This window comes from Trichosurus vulpecula, chromosome 1, assembly GCF_011100635.1.
Source record: "Trichosurus vulpecula isolate mTriVul1 chromosome 1, mTriVul1.pri, whole genome shotgun sequence".
Taxonomy (NCBI): domain Eukaryota; kingdom Metazoa; phylum Chordata; class Mammalia; order Diprotodontia; family Phalangeridae; genus Trichosurus; species Trichosurus vulpecula.
The window spans coordinates 331,365,130-331,385,492 of NC_050573.1; the positions used below are offsets into that span (position 1 = coordinate 331,365,130).

A 20,363-nucleotide genomic window follows, 5' to 3' on the forward strand; every position below is an offset into this window, starting at 1 on the left:
ATTTGAGAAATGAAGCCGTTATCGAAGAAAATTCACACACACACACACATATGCACACACACCCACATGTGGGTGGGTGTGTCCTCTTTGGTACCTTAAACAAAATATAGTTTCTCTGATTATCTTTCTTTTTTTGTTAGCTCTATCTTTACTTTTGCTTTATCTAAGATCATAATTGCTACCCCTGCCTTTTTTAACTTCAGTTGAAGCACAATCAATTCTAATCCAGCTCCTTATTTTAACTGTGTGTTTCTTTTCAAGTATGTCTCTTATAAATAATATATTGCAGGATTCTGGTTTCTAATCCATTCTGCTATCCCCTTCCATTTTATGAGTGAGTTCATCGCATTCATACTCAGAGTTATAATTACTGTGTATTCCCCTCGAATATGTTCTTTTGTTTATCTTCCTCTATCATTTTTTTTGCTCTTTTCTTCCTCAAAAGTCTGTTTTGCTTCTGACAATTTCCTCCCTCAAGCTGCCGTCCCTTTTATCATCCCCTACACCTTTTCCATATCTCCTTCACCTTCTATTTCTCCAATGGGAAAGATAGCTTTCTATATCTGAGTATTTTGGGTTTCCTTTTTTGAAACAATACCAATAAAAGTGAGGTTCAAGTGTTACCCACTCCTCCCACTTTGTTCTTTATTGTAATATCTCTTCCTTGAGCACATCGTTTATGTGATATAATTTTGCCCATTCTACCTTTCCCTTCCTTCTTCTCCCAGTGCATCCCTCTTTCTCAAGGCTTCATTTTATCTCATTCTACCTTTCCTTATTCATTCATTCCTTTGTTTATTTATTTGTTGGAGATTAGCCCAACATAATCTCGTCCTATCTGTCCTATAATGATAAACTTCTTGAAACTTATATGTAATCTCTTCCCATGTAGGGATATAAGCAATTTAATCTTAATGTGTCCTTTATGATTTCTGTGTCATGTTTACCTTTTCTTGAGTCTTGCATTTGAATGTCAAATTTTCTATTCAGCTCTAATCAGCTTGAAAATCCTCTTTTTTTTAGTTAATATGTATTTTTTTCTTATGAAGGATTACACACAGGGTTGTGGAATATCATATTCCAAGCTCTCCATTTGTTTTTACTTTCCTTTCCCCTTTCCTTTCCTCTTTCCTTTCCTTCACATTTTCCACCCTATCTCTTTACTTTGAACTTTATGTTTAAGTTGGGCTCTGCTAACCTGGGGGTGCAAAGCCTTTTTGGTGCTACAATTTTCAGAGCTATTTCTGGTGATCTCCAAGTTTTTGGTTGTTCCAAATGGTATAGTTATTGCTCTCATGGTCTGTGTTCTGGTCTTTACTCAAGAAGGCTTTTGCTCCCCAGCTGCAAGTTCTAGCTCTCCTTTTGGCCCTGGACTTGTGACCAGCTCTTCTCCTCTATGGCAGCTGCAAGTACTAGTACACTTCTCTGCTTTGCAACTGCAGCCAAGGCCCCAGCTTCTATGTGAATGACCGCAAAGGCTCTTCTTCATCCTGGAATTGTTACCTAGAACTGTGACCCAGAAATGTATGTGGGCAATATGTTCATCAAATAGGTCCTAAACTTAATGCTGGCAAAGAGTATCACTGTAATCTCTTTTTTTTGAAAAAAAATAGTATTTTATGTTTTTTACTCAGTTACATGTAAAGAAAATTTTTTAGCATTCATTTTTGCTAGATTTTGAATTCCAAATTTTTCTCACTCCCTCCTGCCCTTGTCCTCTTCCTAAAATAGTAGGTAGTTTGATATAGTTTATACATGTTGCTATTGCATAAAAATATTTCCATATTAGTCATAATTGTGAAAGAAGACATTAATCAAAAGGAAAAAAAAAACAAGAGAAAGAATAAAGTAAGTGAAAAAATATGCTTTGATCTGCATTCAGAGTCCATCAGTTCTTTATGTAGATATGGATAACATTTTCCTTTGTGAGTCCTTTGTATTTGTCTTGGATCTTTGTGTTGCTGAGAAGAGCTGAGTCATCCATAGTTCATGATGACATGATGTTGATGATATTATATGCAACGTTTTCCTGGTCCTGCTCACTTCACTCAGTGTCAGTTCATACAAGTCTTTCTAGGTTTTTTTTTTTTTGAAATCTACATGTTCATCATTTCTTATTGCATAATTGTATTCCATTGTATTCATATATCACAGTTTGTTCCCCAACTAATGAGCATCTCCCCAGTTTCAGTATTTTGCCACCACAAACAGGGCTGTTATAAATATTTCTGCACATACAGGTCCTTTCCCCTTTTTTAGGATCTCTTTGGGATATAGACCTAGTGGTGGTATTGTTGGATCAAAGCATATGCACAGTGTTACAGCCCTTTGGGCATAGTTCCAAATTGCTCTACAGAATGGTCGCATCAGTTCACAATTCCACCAGCAGTAAATTGGCATCTCAATTTCCCTACATCCTCTCCAACATTTATCATTTTTCTTCCTGTTTTTCTCTGGGGTTTTGCCCACAGGTGTTTTGACATTGTTATCCTCTTCTGAGTTGGTGTCTTGGTCTTACTTGTCACTATAATAACTTTCTATGGTCGGATTTTCCTAGGAGAATATTATAGTTTGTATCTGGATGATTGTCCAATAAGGCAGGCATTCAGTCCCCTTTCCTTGACCCAGAATTAGAATGGGGTCTAAGTGTATCTTTTCTCTTAATCCAACCCTGAAGAAAGCTATCCTTCAAAAAAATCTGATTGTCATCATTTGCAACTTAAAGTGAATGTGAAATATCTTAATGGGAGCTGTTTTTAAAGAAATAAAATCTGACAAGTCATGTATTGAGAACAAAATGCTTAGCAGTGTCAAAAATGAGGGCTAGATGGCTTAGTTAATAAAACTCTGTGCCTGGAGTCAGGAATACCTGAGTTCAAATCTGATCTCAGACATTTACTCACTGTGTGACTCTGGGCAAATCACTTAATCTACTGGAGAAAGCTTGCTTAAATCTACTGGAAAAAGAAATAGTAAACCAGTCCACTATCTTTGCCAGAAAACCCCATTGGAAGTATTAGCGTGCTATGGTTCACAACATCATCGAAAGTGGGAATGACTGAATGTCTGAACCACAAAATCAAAAGATGGAGATATATTATCAGTATAGACTCAACTTACTATTGCTGTTCAATTATTTTAATCGTGTCCCACTATCTGTGACTATTCGGAGTTTTCTTGTCAAAGATGCTGAACAGTTTTGCCATTTCCTTCTGAAGTTCATTTTACAGATGAAGAAACTGAGGTAAACTGGTTTAAGTGACTTTCCCAGGATCATACACCTAATGAGTATCTGGGGCTCGTTTTGAAATCAGGTCTTCCTGACTCCAGGCCTGCTTTCTAACTACTCTGCCACCTAGCTGACCTATAGACTCTTCAATTATAGACAAAAGAGAGTCATTCTAAGTTCTTGAGTACAGGAGTGATATGATGGAAATGGTGCTTAAGAATACTGTTATGATGGTGAATTTGATCTCTGATAATGGTTGAGATGGGTCTATATCATTTTTGTCTTTGTATCTTCAGTGACGAACAATCCTTTTTACATAATAGCCATAGTCGTGATGTAGTGTTTATTGCACTGAATACATTTCAGATAATACATAAATATTTCCTTTTACATTTACATATCTACGTAGCAACATTGCCATTAGAGTCATCTTTTCAAATGAGGGACAAAATATATACAAAGCCTAGAATAAAGACATGAAATTTTGCTCCTTTGAAGTAAAAACCACTTTCAGTTAATTGGCTTACTTAACTAGCTAGGTTGCTATGATATCTGGATAATATGTAAGGAGATAGAAGACAGATGGGAAGTCCCACTTGACTTTCCTTGTCTTCTTTGTATTTGTATTGGTAATATTATATCTCTTTATCCTTGGCCCTTTCTTGACCTCAAAACAAAGTTCTCTAAGGAATCTTTTTGGCAGCATTAGAAATGCTGATTAGACTGTGTTGTGAAATTACCAAAGATTCCATTTTTCCCCAGGAAATTAATTAGTTTTGCATTAAAATAATATCAATATACCAGAGATCATTATGTGTACAAAAATTCGGTGATCTTAAACCCTTATATCTTTTAACATGTGTAGACAACAGAGTTCACCAATACATGGAACTTTTTTTTTTCCTATAACTGATAGCCCACCTCAAAAATGGGATATTTTCAATAACAAGGAAATATTAAATATAAATCAAAAAGACCTAAAGGTCTGTCTAGAATCATACATTTCAACATTTTCCCCCAACTTGTTATGTAACTTTTGTGAATAATATGATTTTTTTAAACTGAAAGTTAAAAGAAAGTGTTCATATTCTTATCATAACATAAGGAAGCTATCATCCTGCATAATCATTTAATGTTTAGATAACTCCACTTTCACAAATGCATTTTTTTATGATTGGCATTTTCAGGTTTCTTTTTGGGTATCATATTTCCCTTGCAAAGCCACCTTATTTTTCTCTTTGCCTTTTCAGTGACAAGTATAGTGGTCTTTTACACAGTAGTTATTTGATAAGTTGTGCAGCTAGGAGGTACCATGGATAGAGCACCCAACCTAGAGTCATGAAGACCTGATTTCAAATTCAATCACATATATTTACTAGCTGTGTGACCCTGAGTAAATAACTAAACTCCGTTTTCCTCAGTTCTCTCACTTCTAAAGTTTGCTGGAAAAGTAAATGGCAAACCACTCCAGTATCTTTACCAAGAAAACCTCAGATGGGGTCATAAAGTGGCAGACATGACTAAAACGACAGAACAGCAACAACAAAATTTAATAAGTGTTTGTTATATTGAATTGAAAATCGTGTATCTTTGTATTAATTTAATTACCTTACATAGGAATAATTAAATAATAATAAATGTTATAACGTATCATTTCATCTACAAATCAGGTAAAATGCCTAACTCTAAAGGAAGTTGTGAGGATCAATAGAAATGTCACGTATTAAACAGTTTGTTAATCACAAAACGCTAAATAAATTCTATCCATCCCTAACTGCACGAAAGAATGACAGAGATGTGTCTTGGAGCCAGGACAGTCTGGGTACAAGTCCTGCTTTTGATCATTTGTGAGCATGAGCAAATGTTATTCAATGAAATCACAGATCTAGGAACCCCCCCAACAAAGGAATCTTGCTTTTATCATTAATGTAGATGAATCATTTATATATCACTTGAGTTCAAATGTAAATGCATACTAAGAAGCTACAGTATATATTGTTATAACCTGTGTCATATTGAGCATGTCACTGCGTCAGTTTCCTTATTCGGGAAATGAGGGAATTGAATTAAATCATAAGGTCCGTTTTACCTGTAGAGCTCTACTACTACATTGATGTTAAACATTTTAAAACTATCTGTGTAACTCTTTTAGGCTCAGTGAAATATATTACTCAGAAAATGTCCCCGTATCTTTCACTGTTTGTTTCCCTTGAGATATTTTGGTTTTGTACTAACTCACTTGCTGATGTTCTCAATGATGTTTTTCTTCAGGATCCCACAAAGTTTGTTGTGTTCATTGATCATTGTCATGTTATTATCTGTTTTCATCCATCTCTTCTATTCTCTCGATCTCTAGGACTCTAAGTAGAGTATTCATCTTGCTGGGTATTTTCTCTGAATTTTTAACTTTTTGGTCTTTTGTTATTTTCATTCTTCATATGCTCTGTTCCTAAATTTGTCTAATTTGTTATTTTCCTCCTTCCTTCCCCACAAAGTCTTCCTTTTGTCTCTTCTTTTTCTCTCCACCTTTTAACACACAATAGGTGCTCCACCTTTTCTTTAAATTTCAGATGATTTTTTCAAGGTGACTAAGCTATTTTTATTCAACTATGTTTCTATTTTATATCATAGTTGTCATTAAAATAGGTGCAATACATACAAGATTAGTTCTCAAGGAAAATTCATGGTTGTTTCACTACACGGAATCAATTCCACCATTATTACTTTTGTGATTTGAATATTTTTTAACACACTGTCTCATATTTAAACTTTCCATTTTAGGGTAGTGTACAGAAAGTTAGCTTTAGAGTTAGAAACACTTGGATTTAAGTATTGATTCTGGCACGTGCTGAGATGCTGGTCAAGTCACAAACTTTCACTAGTCAGAGCAGACATGTCAAAGGTAGTATTAAACACTACCAAATAGCTTGAAACAGACTAAAATGAAATTGGTAAATATTTAACCAAATAAATAAAAATACAATAAAACATAGATAATGTGGTTTTCTAAGTCGATATGCTCCACTGAGGATCTTTATGTATAGTTATTGGCCTCCATTTCTCTTTGAGTTTGGCACAACTGACTCAGAGCATTTGAAGGGGTTTTTTCTCTAGAGAATTCCCTACACTGATAAAGTTATAGGTCCTGATCCCTCTGCTCCAACACCACACCCCAGAGGGTTAAAAAAGGTTTTATAAGTAGAAACCTGTTTTTGTTTGTCACATTTAAGATGCTAAAATCTTAACTACACTGAAATTCATAAATGGAAATCTTATTAAATACAGAAGTCATAAAATATAGGTGCACACACATGTAAACTGATATGTGCCAACTTTCTCACATTCAAAAAGCCTGTAGTTCCCCAGAAAAAGAAAAGTTAGCATAACAACCCAATAAACAGTACATTTAGATGTGTTGTGGAGTTATATAGAATTTGGAATTTAAACAGTCAAGGGAGATGAAAAAACAAATGAGAAAAAATTAGGTTGAGTGGTTAAGCAATTAACAAAAAGAAACTCACTTTGGTAGTTCCCATGTCCCTTGTAAACATGGTATTAATTTAAAATAATACCCTTTAACTATGGAGATTTTTCCAGATGAAGCATGCTGAACTGAAATTTAAAAAGCTTCTGATTTAATTCTCATCCAAATATGAAATTTCTCATTCAATAATGAACTGCTCTAATCCAATAATGAACTTTCAAGAGAGAAAAAAATAAAGCAGAGATATAACTAGATGAGAGTGATCTCAGCTTTGTTCCAAGGAAATAGTATCTTCATCTTAGAGGTGAAAAATCCATTTCCTCCCATTATTTGCCTGGAAATCACTATCTCCATGCCTTGCACCTTACTCTCCTTTATGCCTCCATTATAAGGCATAACCTGGTTCTGTGATTTGGTTCTAGTAATGTCCTTCTCACATCGACTCACTTCTCTAAATCTTATGGGGATACTGGCTAGACTTTCTGCAGGGTAGGCCAGCTGCTTCACAAAATAATCCATACTCAAGGTTGAAATTTAGTTTCTGATATCATCTTCTCTTTGTCCCCATTCCCTCTCAAATGTTTTTTCCCCAAATGAAAAAAAGAAAAACTTTGGGTTCTGAAACAAAGAGCTGACATTAATCAGCAAAATATTTTTTTTCAGGTCACCACACTCGTGAGTGAATGTAAACTCATTCACTAAAAGCCCTTTTCTGTTTGGTTCCAGTCTTCATTCTGGGCTCACTGTAAATCATTCCCTTTTACATGCTTTACATTTTAGCCAAGGTGGCCTGTTTATGATTCCTTGAATTTAGCATTCCATCTCTAAAACTTTGCATAGCTTGCACTTCATGTTTAGAACATACTCCCTCCTCAGTACAACCACTTAGTTTGGTCTCAGTTCACCACAGTAGTTTCATCCTTATAAGCCATGATATATTCAACCTGGTATATGCATCCTTATAGCTCTATACAACCTGTGATAATGTAAATTCACTTTCTGTAAAACTTTATCCTATTATTTCATTTTATCCTGATAACATAATTTAATAGTATCATTGTCATAAATGCAAATTCTCTGCAAATAATATATATCTAGGATATATTTGTTGAATGAATTTATATATAATTTTATTGGTAACTATATTTATCTATGTTATTTTAATCTGGATTTCTTTCATTATGCATTTTTCCTGTGAAGGCCATGGTTCTATGCCTTTTCCTTTTTGTTCAATCATCTTTTGTGAATGATATGTGACTTGGAAAGGTAGACTGAATTTACCTTTTGATTGATTTACCCTTGGTCTAGATAAAGCAGGTCCATGTGAAGAGAAGGGAGAAAACATGAAGAAATTGTTTAATTTCCTCCACCATTTGTGGGGATTCTGAAAAATACTGGAACAGATTTTGTCCACAAGACTCTTTATTATTAAATTATAACATCAATGAAAAATTTAAAGCTGTTTTTGCTTATATGATAAAGGTAATAAAAGTTTACTATTTTTATATCAATTGTGAATATGATTAGATTCTAAGTCTGGAAATCAGGCTTATACAATTTTTTGTATGAAATTTACTTGCTTACAGATGTGAGTATGACAACATTCAGGAGTTAAAATGTGATAATCATACCAATTATTTTATATTACTTGTAAAATATTACTGATCTACATTGTAGGTTTTTTTAAATATTGATATTGATTTCCTCTCCCTAGAACACTATCAACTGTATGTTCCTGAATCAGCTCAAGTTGGTTCAGCTGTAGGAAAAATCAAGGCAAATGATGCTGATACTGGAACAAATGCTGACATGAAATACACAATCATCAATGGTGATGGCATTGGAGTGTTCTCCATATCAACTGACAAAGAGACAAGAGAAGGCATTCTTTCCTTGAAGAAGGTAAGAAAAAAAACATGTATATATATATACACACACACACACACATACATATGTATATACATATATATATATTCAAATTGCAATCTGTTCTTAATTATTTACATTAATGGAACAAAGTAAATGTATGGATATAATCTAAAATGGACAATAACCCCCAAACTACTTATCTGACCTTAAATATACCTTTATCTTTATAATTATCAATATTTGTAATGCTCTCAAAATCTACTTTCAGTAACATGATGACACTACACCAGGAAAATCTGATTAAGAATCTATTCATTTTCTTTCTCTAAACTCCATGTCCTCTAACCAATCTTTGAAAGGCATTCCATGCTGGGTACTAATGAAAGATTCATTCTTTCTCAAATCTACTATCAAATACTGCAGATAGTTAAGTGTTTTGGATTCAAGGAGCCCTTCTGAATGTACAGTAAACAGAAAGAATTAAAATGTCAACATGTCCCTAATGAAATGAGTTCATGGTGGCAATTATTGGACCTTTTGATGGCAGTACAATAGAAATTAAATAGGATGGGGTGGCTTTAAGTGAATTTGAAAGCATAAATTGCTATAGCTAATGACCTCACAAATAATGTTCCAATGTTAGGAAAGTAGATAGACAAGCAAGCTTCAAAACACAGTTAGTTTCCAATTATTTCAAACACTGAATCCTCTGAAATGGTCACAGTATTCAAATTTGCAGTGCATATTTCCATTGAATTGGAACTAATTACAATATTTTACATATAAATATTATTTCAAACTTGCATATGTGCAACCACTTCAGGGAATTCATTATTCACACTAATCAGGACCTAGTTGAATTCATTGTTGTATTCATCTCCAATCTGGAAATGATAATATAGATGAAAATAAACTTTGGCAAGGAATTTCCAGCATCAAGCTTATCTAAAATGTGGAATAGGGAAGAGACTTATGAAGGCTATGTTAACAGTTGTGGGAAATAAATCAGCTCTTCCATATTTACTGAATGGCAGGCATTTCCCATAGATATTCAAGGCTGAATTACATTCAAAGAGGAATCCCTAAAACTCTATCTCAAATTCATTGCTGGATCCTCATCCAGATCATGCCATTTAACTATAGGTGTAGGTCGTTTTCTCTTCTCCCTCTATACTATTTTACTTAATGATCTCATCAGCTCCCATGGATTTAATTACCATCTCTATGTTAATAATTCTCATATCTACCGATCCTGCTGCAATCTCCCTACTGACCTCCAATTTTGCATCTTTAACTGTAGACATCTCCAACTGGATGTCTAGTAGCTATCTTAAACTCAATATGTCCAAAATGGAACTTAGTATCTTTCCCCCTAAAATCCAGCTCCCACAATTTTACTTATACTGTAGGAGGCAACACTATTTTTTCCAGTCTCTCAGGCTGGTAACCTAGGTGTCACCCATGACTCCTCACCATCTCTCACTTTACTCCCCTCTCCCCATATGCAATCTGTTGCCAAGACCTCTTTATTTCACCTTTGCAACATCTCTCAAATATGCCCATTTCTCTACTCTGACATTGCCACCACTCTAGTGCATGTCCTCATTATCTCATGCCTGCATTGTTCTAATAGTCTGATGACGGGTCTGCCTGCCTCAAGTATCTCTTCACATCCTCCATTCAGCCACCAAACTGACTTTCCTAAAGTCCAAGTCTAACCATGTCACTCCCCCATTCAATAAACTCCAGTGCCTCCCTGTTATCTCCAGAATCAAATACAGAATGCACTTGGCATTCAAAGCCTTTCATAACCAAACACCCTCCTTCCTTTCCAATATTCTACTTTACTCCTTGACATATATATATACTCTTCCATCTAGTAACAATAGCCTCCTTGCTGTTTCATGAACGAGACATCTGTCCCTGGAATACTCTACCTCCTTATCCCCACCTACTGCCTTCCCTGGCTTCCTTTAGATACCAACTAAAATCCCATCTTCAACAAGAAGCCTTTCCCAACCTAGTGCCTTCCCTCCTTTAATTATTTCCACAGCCCTTCCTCACTCAAATCCAAGTCAACTGCAAGTCATGCCATCATCTCCCTGATATCACGGTCCTGATGGAGAATGAAGGACAAACGCAACATTTTATCCTTTATATAGCTTGTTTGTACATATTTGTTTGTTGTCTCCCCTATCAGATTATGAGGGCAGGAACTTTTTGCCTCTTTTTGTTTCTCCAATTCCTAGCATAAATCCTGGCCCATAAGTTTATTTACTTATTGACATTAAGCCTACTTTGGATTCTTTAGGTTTTTTTTTTAATTGGAACTCATAGATAACAGAGAATAGGCTCCTTTACAAGATGCGATAAAGATACAATTATTAACAATATGCTATTGACAAAGAAGTTTAGACACAGTGATGATATCTATGTAATGGAAGTATTTTCAGGAATATTGCTTTTGTAAAGATATATACATGCATAGTGCATGTAATCCACAAAATCATTAATCAAGAAAATGTTTTTTTCATGAAGGTTCTTGTCTATAAGACCCCCAAAGTTTTACTTACAAATAAACCTTGGCTCTTTGTTCTATTTCGCTGTAGAAGCAATGGCTGCTAACTGAGAATTTCTAAGCAGCATGCTTAGTTTGCCCTGATCACTGTGCCTTATAAATAATAATAAAAATACATTGCCTTGATTTAGATTTTTCAGGTTCAAGGTATTTTTAAATTCCTGTAATCATTTATTAAGCACCTTCTGTGTACATTTTGGCAGGTAATTTTTCATGGTCTAGAAATAGAGACAGCACTTGGCTCCCAAATTCTGACTGTCTAGAAGTTTGGGCCCTTTAGAACTTTTAGCCCCCTGATATTTAGACTCTCTGATGAAATCACTCAAGATTCTGAAAGATGTGAAGCCCTTGATGCAAGCTTTCAAGTACCTCTATATTCCTGAGGCTTAACATCTCTTATGTTTTTAAAAGTCCTTTACCCACACTCTTATAAGTCCTCATGGCCTAACTAAATCAAACTATATTCCTGGCTTCTTCCCAAGGGGCCAGATTATGAGGTATATCCAAAAGATGAAACAAACAATAGGTATTTTTCATCCATTGGGTTTTCCTTTTCTCTTTTTCTCCTTGCTGACACCCAAAACAGTTTTTCTTCCCACCTTCCCTTTTTCTGTCAAGGGCACCACTATCCTTCTACTCACACAACATTCTCAACATTGAAATTCCTCTTGGCTCCTCACTCTCCCTCACATCAAAAATCCACTTATTCACGATTTACTGGTTATCTTTCTCCAACATTTATCATTTCCATCTCCTCACCATTTACATGGCCACCACCCTAGTTCAGGGCTTCTTCAGCTCTCTCCTGAACTATTATAGGAGCTTACTAAATTACCTCCCCACCTTAAATCTCTCTCCTCTCCAATCTTTCCTGCTTATAGCTGTCAAAGCAATATTCCTGAAACATAGGTCTGATAGTTTCACTCTTGCTCAACAAACTTGAGTGGCTCTCTATTTTGTCTGGGATTAGGGAGCAGCTAGGTGGCACAGTGGATTGAGTGCTGGGGCTGGAGTCAGGAAGAGCCATTTTCCTGAATTCAAATCTGGCTTCAGAGACTTACTAAATGATTGTCCCTAGATAAGTCACTTAACCCTGTTTGCCTCAGTTTCCTCATCTGTAAAAATGAACTGAAGAAGAAACTGACAAACCCCTCCAGTGTCTTTGCTGAGAAAACTACAAATGGGGCCATGATGAGCTGGACACAGATGAACAACAACGATAAAAATCTGTCTAGGATCAAACGTAGATGTAGCTGATGGACATTTAAACCCTTTGTAAACTTAGCTCCCACCTGCCTTTCTAGGCTTATTATAAATTACTCCTTTTGTAAAAAATAAAATTGAATTTTTTCATTTAATAATACCATGCCTTCTCTCCTTCCCTTCCACCCCCAATGAGAAAAAAGAAAAAAAAGCATAACTCTTTTTTGTGTATATATATATATATGTACATCTGTGTGTATGTGTATATATATACACATATATGCATGTATATGTGTGTATATATATGTATGTGTATGTATGTATATGTATATATGCATATATATGCTTATAAATGCACATTGTATGCAAACAAATAAAGTCCCCACTTTGGACATGCCCTTCAAATAAATATTTCAATATGTACTCTGACTTCAGTGCATCTCTTTCTAGAGGTAGATAGCATGTTTCATCATGAATAGTTTTTAATAATTTTTTGCATATTATATTGATAAAGTTGTCTTTCAATTTTTTCCAATATATTGCTATTGTATACATTATAAATAAAATGCTGTCTTTACTCTGAATGACAAATTTTTACAAGTCTCTTAAACAATCCTTTTCATCATTTCTTATATAACAATGGTGTGCCACCAGATTTATATACCAGAATTTGTTCAGTTTTTCCTGTTTTTACTTTGTCATCACAAAAAGAAATGCTAAAAATATTTTTACATGTAATGTATAAAAAGTTCCAGAGATATAATCTCTTGGTAATTCATCACTTTATTAATCATGCTAGCCATAATTAATAAAATGGGTAAGTGGCCCTCTCAAATGCTAAAGACCCTTCATGGAACCCACTCAATGCATATATGCCCTTGGAAGAGTGGGTTTTCCAGAGTGTGGTAATCAACTTCTTTTGGCTAACAGATAATGAAACAATGGATATTAGAAGAGGTGGGCTTATTCTAATGAAGTTCTCAGGGACATGACTTTGATCACTCAGTCTTGGTCAAAGACACTTACTCCATCTAGGGTAATCTAGGGGGAAAAAAAGAGAGAATTCACTTTTCCCCAGACTTGACTTGTAAAACACAACTGGCTGGAATCCATCAATTCACCTAAACTTTACCTTTGGAACAGATCTGAATTTTCCCTCTTTCCACCAGCCCTGTATTTCAAAAGCTGCCCTACAGTGGTTAATTTCTGAATGATGAAGTAGAAAAGGGAAAAAAACCTTAGTCCTAATTTAGTTATTAATGCAAGACAGAAATCATTTCTCTTATGTGTGAATACATACATACAAAATATTGTATATAAAATACACATAGCACATATTCTAAAGCATAACATAAAACGTGTGTGTGTGTGTGTGTGTGTGTGTGTGTGTGTGTGTACATCCTTTTCCTCTTTCATTGCCTTCTTTGGGTTATAGACCTAGTAATGGTATTTCTGGGTTAAAAGAGATGTGTGGTTTAATAACTTTAGGGGGACTGGGGTTAGTTCCAAATTACTTTCCAGAATAGTTAGACCAGTTCGCAGCTCCACAAACAATGTACTGATGAGCATGTTTTCCCACAGCCTCTCCAGAACTTACTATTTTCCCTTTTTTTGCAATTGGTCTAATCTTATGGGTATAGATAGAACCTCAAAGTTGTTTTAATTTTCCTCTTTCTAATTAGAGCTTTAGAACAGTTTTTCTCCATAAATCTTTTGATAGCTTGACTTTTTTCCCATAGAAAACTTCCTGCTCATATCCTTTAACCATTTATCAATTTGGGAATGCATTGTTCCTTTTCATGTATTCTATGTTGCAACCAGACCAGATTTCTTTCTTCTTTGTAAAAAAAGACAATGTCTGTCCCCCATGCCTTGGATTTACTTTTTCCTCCCCTACTCCTCTTTGGAATCCCTTTTTAAGGTTGAGTCAGCATAATACTCACCTTCTATACAATAACCTTCTTGATCCCCTCCCAGCTGCTGTTGAATTGCCCCTCAAAAAATACCTGTAACTATTTTGTAGATATGTATATATGTATATGTTAGTCTTCCTTGTTAGAAAGGAAACTTCTTGAAGTCATGGACTATTTCCCTTTTATTCTTGTATCCCTGGTATGGAGCACAATGGTTGGCACTTATTTGACATTTTAATAAATATTTGGTGATTGATAGATGTTTCAATTTAGGAACAGGTCTAGCAGAAAATCTAAGTGCAAATTTGAATCACACAACTTTTTTATGCACCACATTTTATGGTGTCTTTGGCTGCTTTGAAAATCACACAGAAAACTATTTTCTAGCAGTTGAGCTGAGAATACAGTCAATTTGAGGAAAGGATGTGTGATGAAGGAGAAAGAAAGGTGTTGATGGTTGTCTGCCCTCCATGACTCCAGAAGAAGTACCCTTGTAATGTGCTTTAAAAAAATGAAAAAAATGCTTGCTGGTTTTTACAGTGTTGTTGAAAAGAGAAGTAATGATGATATTCCTGAGGGCTTGGAGAGTAATGTTGTGATTATAAATGCTTGGCTCTGGATGACCTAGAATTAAGTACTTCAGTTTTCAAGTGGAATCTCTTAACCTACACATTTTGGATTTCCCCTGAGATGTAATAATAATTTTCATGGGTTTGTGTTTTCCTTTAAAGCATCCTTATGATGTTTTATGACAGGCTAGTTTGTGACTGTAAATCCTATACATTACTACATTTTTTCCCTGATGTAAATGAACATAATTCAAAGGGTATACTATACTTCAGAGAATTTTAACCTTCGTATGATACTGATTTAGGAGACAAGAAGAGAATGAGATAGTCTTTTAAAATCCTGTTCGGTATTTAATCTCTGCTCCAGCTCACCTTGCCCAGCAAGGCAGAACAGCTAATCTCCCTGAAGATCAGAATCATTGCTGTTCTATAACTCATCTAGCAAAAGTTTCTCTAAATACCTCTCCATATCATTCTCCCATCAGAAAACTGTCAAGTCTGAACTCACTAATCCCTAGCATGGAATATTCTGACTGTACATTGATAATGCAATTTTTTTGGTTAGCAGAACTTGACTATTCAGAAATAAATATATGAGTATAAACATACATAGACATGTTCCTTCTTCCATCAGGAAAATGTTGAATTAATTCAACAAGCATTTTTTTTCATGCATTTACCATGTGCCAAGACCTATGCTAAGTAATGGGCTACAAAGGAAGGTAGAAATAGTCCTTAAAGAAGCTCATGTGCTAATGGGAGAGACAAAATAGAAAATACAAGTGACTAAACACAGTAACAGCTAAGTATTGGACTGTCCCTGTTGTGAACTCCAGAAAATTGCTCTTAAAAAGTGGGTCTGGTGTGCAAGTGTTGATCTTCTTCCGAGAAAGATTGTGGAAATAACTGCAGTGTACTCACCAGCATCTCTAAGTATCCTCCTGGTATTTTTTTTTTCAAGGAGCCACGCCACATTCCCCGTACTTTCTTTTGAACCATGGAATAATTCTTCTCCGTAATATGGTTAGTAATAATAAGCTAACAGTAACAAATTACATTCATATAGTACAGTAAGGTTTATAATTCACTTTCCTTCAAAGCCCCATGAAATGAGTAGTACATATGTTATTATTTACATTTTATAGATGAGGAAACTGAGTATCCAAGAGGTTAAATGACTTGTGTGGTGTCACGCAACTAGTAAGCATCGTCTCCAGAACTCCAGCACAGGCCTTGTAACTGTAGGTCCACAGCTTAGACTATAAAAACACATGAAGATTTAGCCCAACTTTTTTTCTTTAGAAGAATCTATCTCCCACTCTATTATTAATAACCCTTTGTCAGATAACATCTATCCAGAAAGACATGCTCTTACTGCTCATCAATTTGCAGAGGCATGAGCCTGGGATGAGAGATCATTTCTGGCTATCTTAAATATTTAATTAACTATTTTGAACAAACACATAACTTCAATATAGCAAAGCATACCCGTTTGAAACTAATGATATTATGAAACATTTCAGTGAGTTAAGCCATTAAGACATAGTTATCCACATCCATAGGCATGTTTTTTTCCTTCCAAAAGTACATTTTTGCTATTATGGAAATTAAATATTTATTGAAATACATTTTGGGGAATATTGTTGAGACTTTTTTTCCTGAATGCAAAATTATCTGGGCTAATTGTGAGCTTAATATATATATATATATATATATATATATATATATATATATATATATATATCATCCTCAATGCATTCATAAGCCGAAAAGTAAATGATTGAGTTTTGTGGTACTCAAGGCATCTTATTGCCTGTTAATCAATAAATTTTTAAAGCATCCCTACTATGTGCCTCGCAGCATACATAAAAGCAAAAAGAAAAAGTTCCTGACTTCAAGGAGACATCAGGAAAGGTTGCAAGCAGAAGATGCTAAGAGCAGAATTTAAGGAAATAAGTGAGGAGGGAGCTCCTTCCAGGCACTGAAGCACCGTCAGAGCTAAATCTTTGGGATGGGAGTTAGAAGATCATAGATCTGATGATTATTTTAAAATGTTCCCTTAAAAATTCAGTGCACACAAAATTTCAGTGTTCTATAGACATGGTTTCATAGTGGTTTTAAGACATCAAAGAACTCAAACTGGTCTAGGGTCAAAAGGAATATAGTACACAGTGAAGTAGGCAATGGATGAAATTGAGTTGGAGAGCCCATTTTCAGGAGGAATGGCAAGATAATCATCACGTAATTTAATTTTCTATAGCTGGACAAGGAAATATTTCTTAAAAAGACATAGATTGCAATACAGAGGTCCATCTTCATGGTAGCAATGCACATTTGCAAAAAGAGTAAAAGCCAGTCTTCTAACTAAAGCACTGACTATTCTTTGTTTAAGATGCATATGTGGAGTTGTGCTACAGGATGCCCCCATTTGCAAAGAGATGAAAAAACACAGCTTGAGCAAAGGAAAATCAATAGCCACAGTATTAGAAACTCTTTGAGATCAAATCAAAATATAGCAAAAGAGTTCTCTGCTTCATATGATAATTTGAATATCTAGTTCCACACCTGACCAATATAAAGAGATTGAAAAGTGTACAGAATAATTTTTGAAATAGTAGAAATGATTTATGAGAAACAATTACAATCTGAAATATCTACAGCTGGCTGAGTAATGGCTGATGGAAAAGATGATAACAGCCTACAGATATTTGAAAGGTATAAATATTTAGGAGCCGAAAATTATTTTGTAAGTTAGAAAGAGCAATGGTATGTAAAAGTAATTACTAAGAGTAATAGGCAGAAATTAAGAAATAGAAGATGTGATTTGAATGTAGAAGTTTAGCTCTGTGAATGAGCAGTATTAGATTGTTGAATGGTATCCAAAGAAAAGTAGAGAAGTGTCATTGCTTGGGAAATTTAAAATTATATTCAAAGAAGCAGTTCTAGTGGAGTGAGATGAGCTAAAGTCTACCAGTCTATGGAGCCAAAGGAATTAAGAAGAAACTATCAAACTGGAAGCTAAAACCAATGAAAGTTTCTATTCAATTTCATTCCATATAGTATCTGCATTTTATATTATCCAACAGAGGGGAAAATGTGAATATTTTGATATTCAAAATGATTTATATTGCTTAGGATACTATGGTTAGCATTTATATAGTACTATAAAGTTTGCAACATGCTTATTTTATCCTCCCCACAAACTTGGGAAATAGGTGCTATTACTGTCTTTATTTTTCTCATTCCTCAGATGTGATAGGGACTATGATAGGTTAATGACTTTCCAAGGGTAACAAAACTAATAAATATTTGAGGTCAGATTTGAACTCAACTCTACCTGACTCCAGGTTGATCATTTTATCCACTGTATCACTTAGCTGCCTAATATTAATATTTTCATCAAAATGTAACCCTTATATCACACATCTAAAAATAACATGGTATTTTAAAACATTTTTGTTTTTTGAGCCAAAACATATAAAATGAAAAGGTATAAAAAGTTTTTCATGTTGTTTACATGAAGAAGAAAAAAAGAAAAAAATACCAAACTAGAATATACAAGTGTTTTCTTTCTGGCCTGTCATTTTAAAGTACAGTCTTTTTTTTTTTTACTGAAATATAAATATTTAGTGGTGTTTAACTTCCCAACTGAAGAATAGTTCATAGACAGCAAATTCAAAGCGTTTGATTGTGGTACTATCCTTTTCACAGTACTCAAAACATTTAGAAAACCCTTGCTGACAAAATTCATTATTTCAATGGAAAATAGCCTGTGTTTCTATGAGGAATTTCCTGCAGTATGACCAGGGGTGGAAGGGGAAAAGGAGAAATACGGTCGTTGACCTTCTTCATACCCTTTGTTCATTTTCACCTCCATAATAGAGAGTAAGTACATCAGTTGAGTAGAACTGGTAATCCACCACTGCTACCTGCTGCATCAACAAACCTATATCTATGCATCTTACTGTATAAATTCATATTTGGACTAAGTTTGGTAAGTCAATTTAAGTCACTAGGGAAAGCTGAAATTGCCTTTTGTTCCCACAGCCACTGAACTATGAGAAGAAGAAGTCCTACACTCTCAACATAGAAGGAGCAAATACACATCTTGATTTCCGATTTTCTCATTTGGGCCCATTTAAAGATGTCACCATGCTGAAGATCATTGTGGGAGATGTTGATGAACCTCCGCTCTTTTCAATGCCTTCCTATGTTATGGATGTTCATGAGAATGAGAAGATTGGAACAGTGGTTGGCACAGTGGCTGCTCAAGATCCAGACAGCGCTAATAGCTTAGTAAGGTACAGTTAAATGAAAAAGGTTTTTTAGTCATTTAAATGTAGATTAGATGCCTACAAGAAGCTGATTTCCTCCCACTTTATTTCCACCAAACATGAATGCTCCAAAGGCATTTAAGTACATCCAGTTTGTGAATAACTTGATTTTGTATAGCAAAATATTCTGAAAATGAATGATCATGCCTGTGGTTTTGGGTTTGAAGAAGAAAAATAGACTTCTGTATGGATATATGTTTATATATATGTATATATATGCATATATATGTATATATGCATATATATATACATACACACATTTGTGTGTGTGCATGTATGTATGTGTGTGTATTGTATGTATATATGTATTAAAGAGAATAATTACATTATTTGGCCTTTACTAACATGGCTGATCAGAAAGAGGAGGGAAAAAAAAACATAATAAGGGTACATTTTCATTGTGAAAATGTAACCAAAATTTCAAGCTGAGAAGAGGACATTCTACTTAGACATGATAGGTAAACTATAGATGTCTTGAAATCTTAGAAATAGTGGTGCTCTCGTAGCCAGCATACATTCTTGTCTCAAGTAGCCCAATCCTGAGGAGCCCTTCTGATTAATCATCATATACTAAAAAGAGAAGATTTTATGAAATTATGATATCCTTCCAAAGTGGTCGTGTGCTATGTACAAATTTTATTCCTGGCACCATCTGGCATTATCAATAAATAGATATGACTATAATTATCCTAGGTATGTTACTAAAATCATACTACTTCTGAAAAATGAACTTTATAGACTGGGACCAAGTCCTTTTTTAGAAAAGAATTTTTTTTCCCCTGAGATCAATGGTCTTGTTAAATGTTATACATCTGTAAGACATTTTCCCTTCTGAGAAAAATAAACCATTTTTGTTTCTGAAGTTATATGATTATATTAATAATTGATAAATATAGTGGATATATTTCAGTCAATAAATTTATACATTTTATTGAAAACGTTTTATGCTAAGAACTTTGGAGAATATGGAATTCCAAAAAAAGGCAGTCCTATAAGAGCTTACAAAAATCCAATTGGAGAAATAAGTACATCATATATAAAACAATAAGCAATACAAAAGAGTAGAGTGCAATGGGGGGAGCTAGGTGGCACAGTAGATAAGAGTGCCCAGCCTATAATCAGGAAAATTAATCTTTCAGAGTTAAAATCCTGCCCCAGACACTTATTAGTTATGTGATCCTGCG

The 20,363-nt window shown here is 34.6% G+C and overlaps 1 protein-coding gene across 1 annotated transcript in view; it reads left to right on the top strand.

Annotated features, from left to right (window-relative positions):
• The window catches only part of LOC118834448 (cadherin-18), a 156,429-nt gene that overhangs the window by 11,993 nt on the left and 124,073 nt on the right, over positions 1-20,363 (top strand). Inside the window, exons 2-3 of the mRNA XM_036741898.1 lie at positions 8,428-8,615; positions 18,893-19,146. Coding sequence (XP_036597793.1) covers positions 8,428-8,615; positions 18,893-19,146 — 442 coding nt within the window. The remainder of the gene's footprint in view (positions 1-8,427; positions 8,616-18,892; positions 19,147-20,363) is intronic.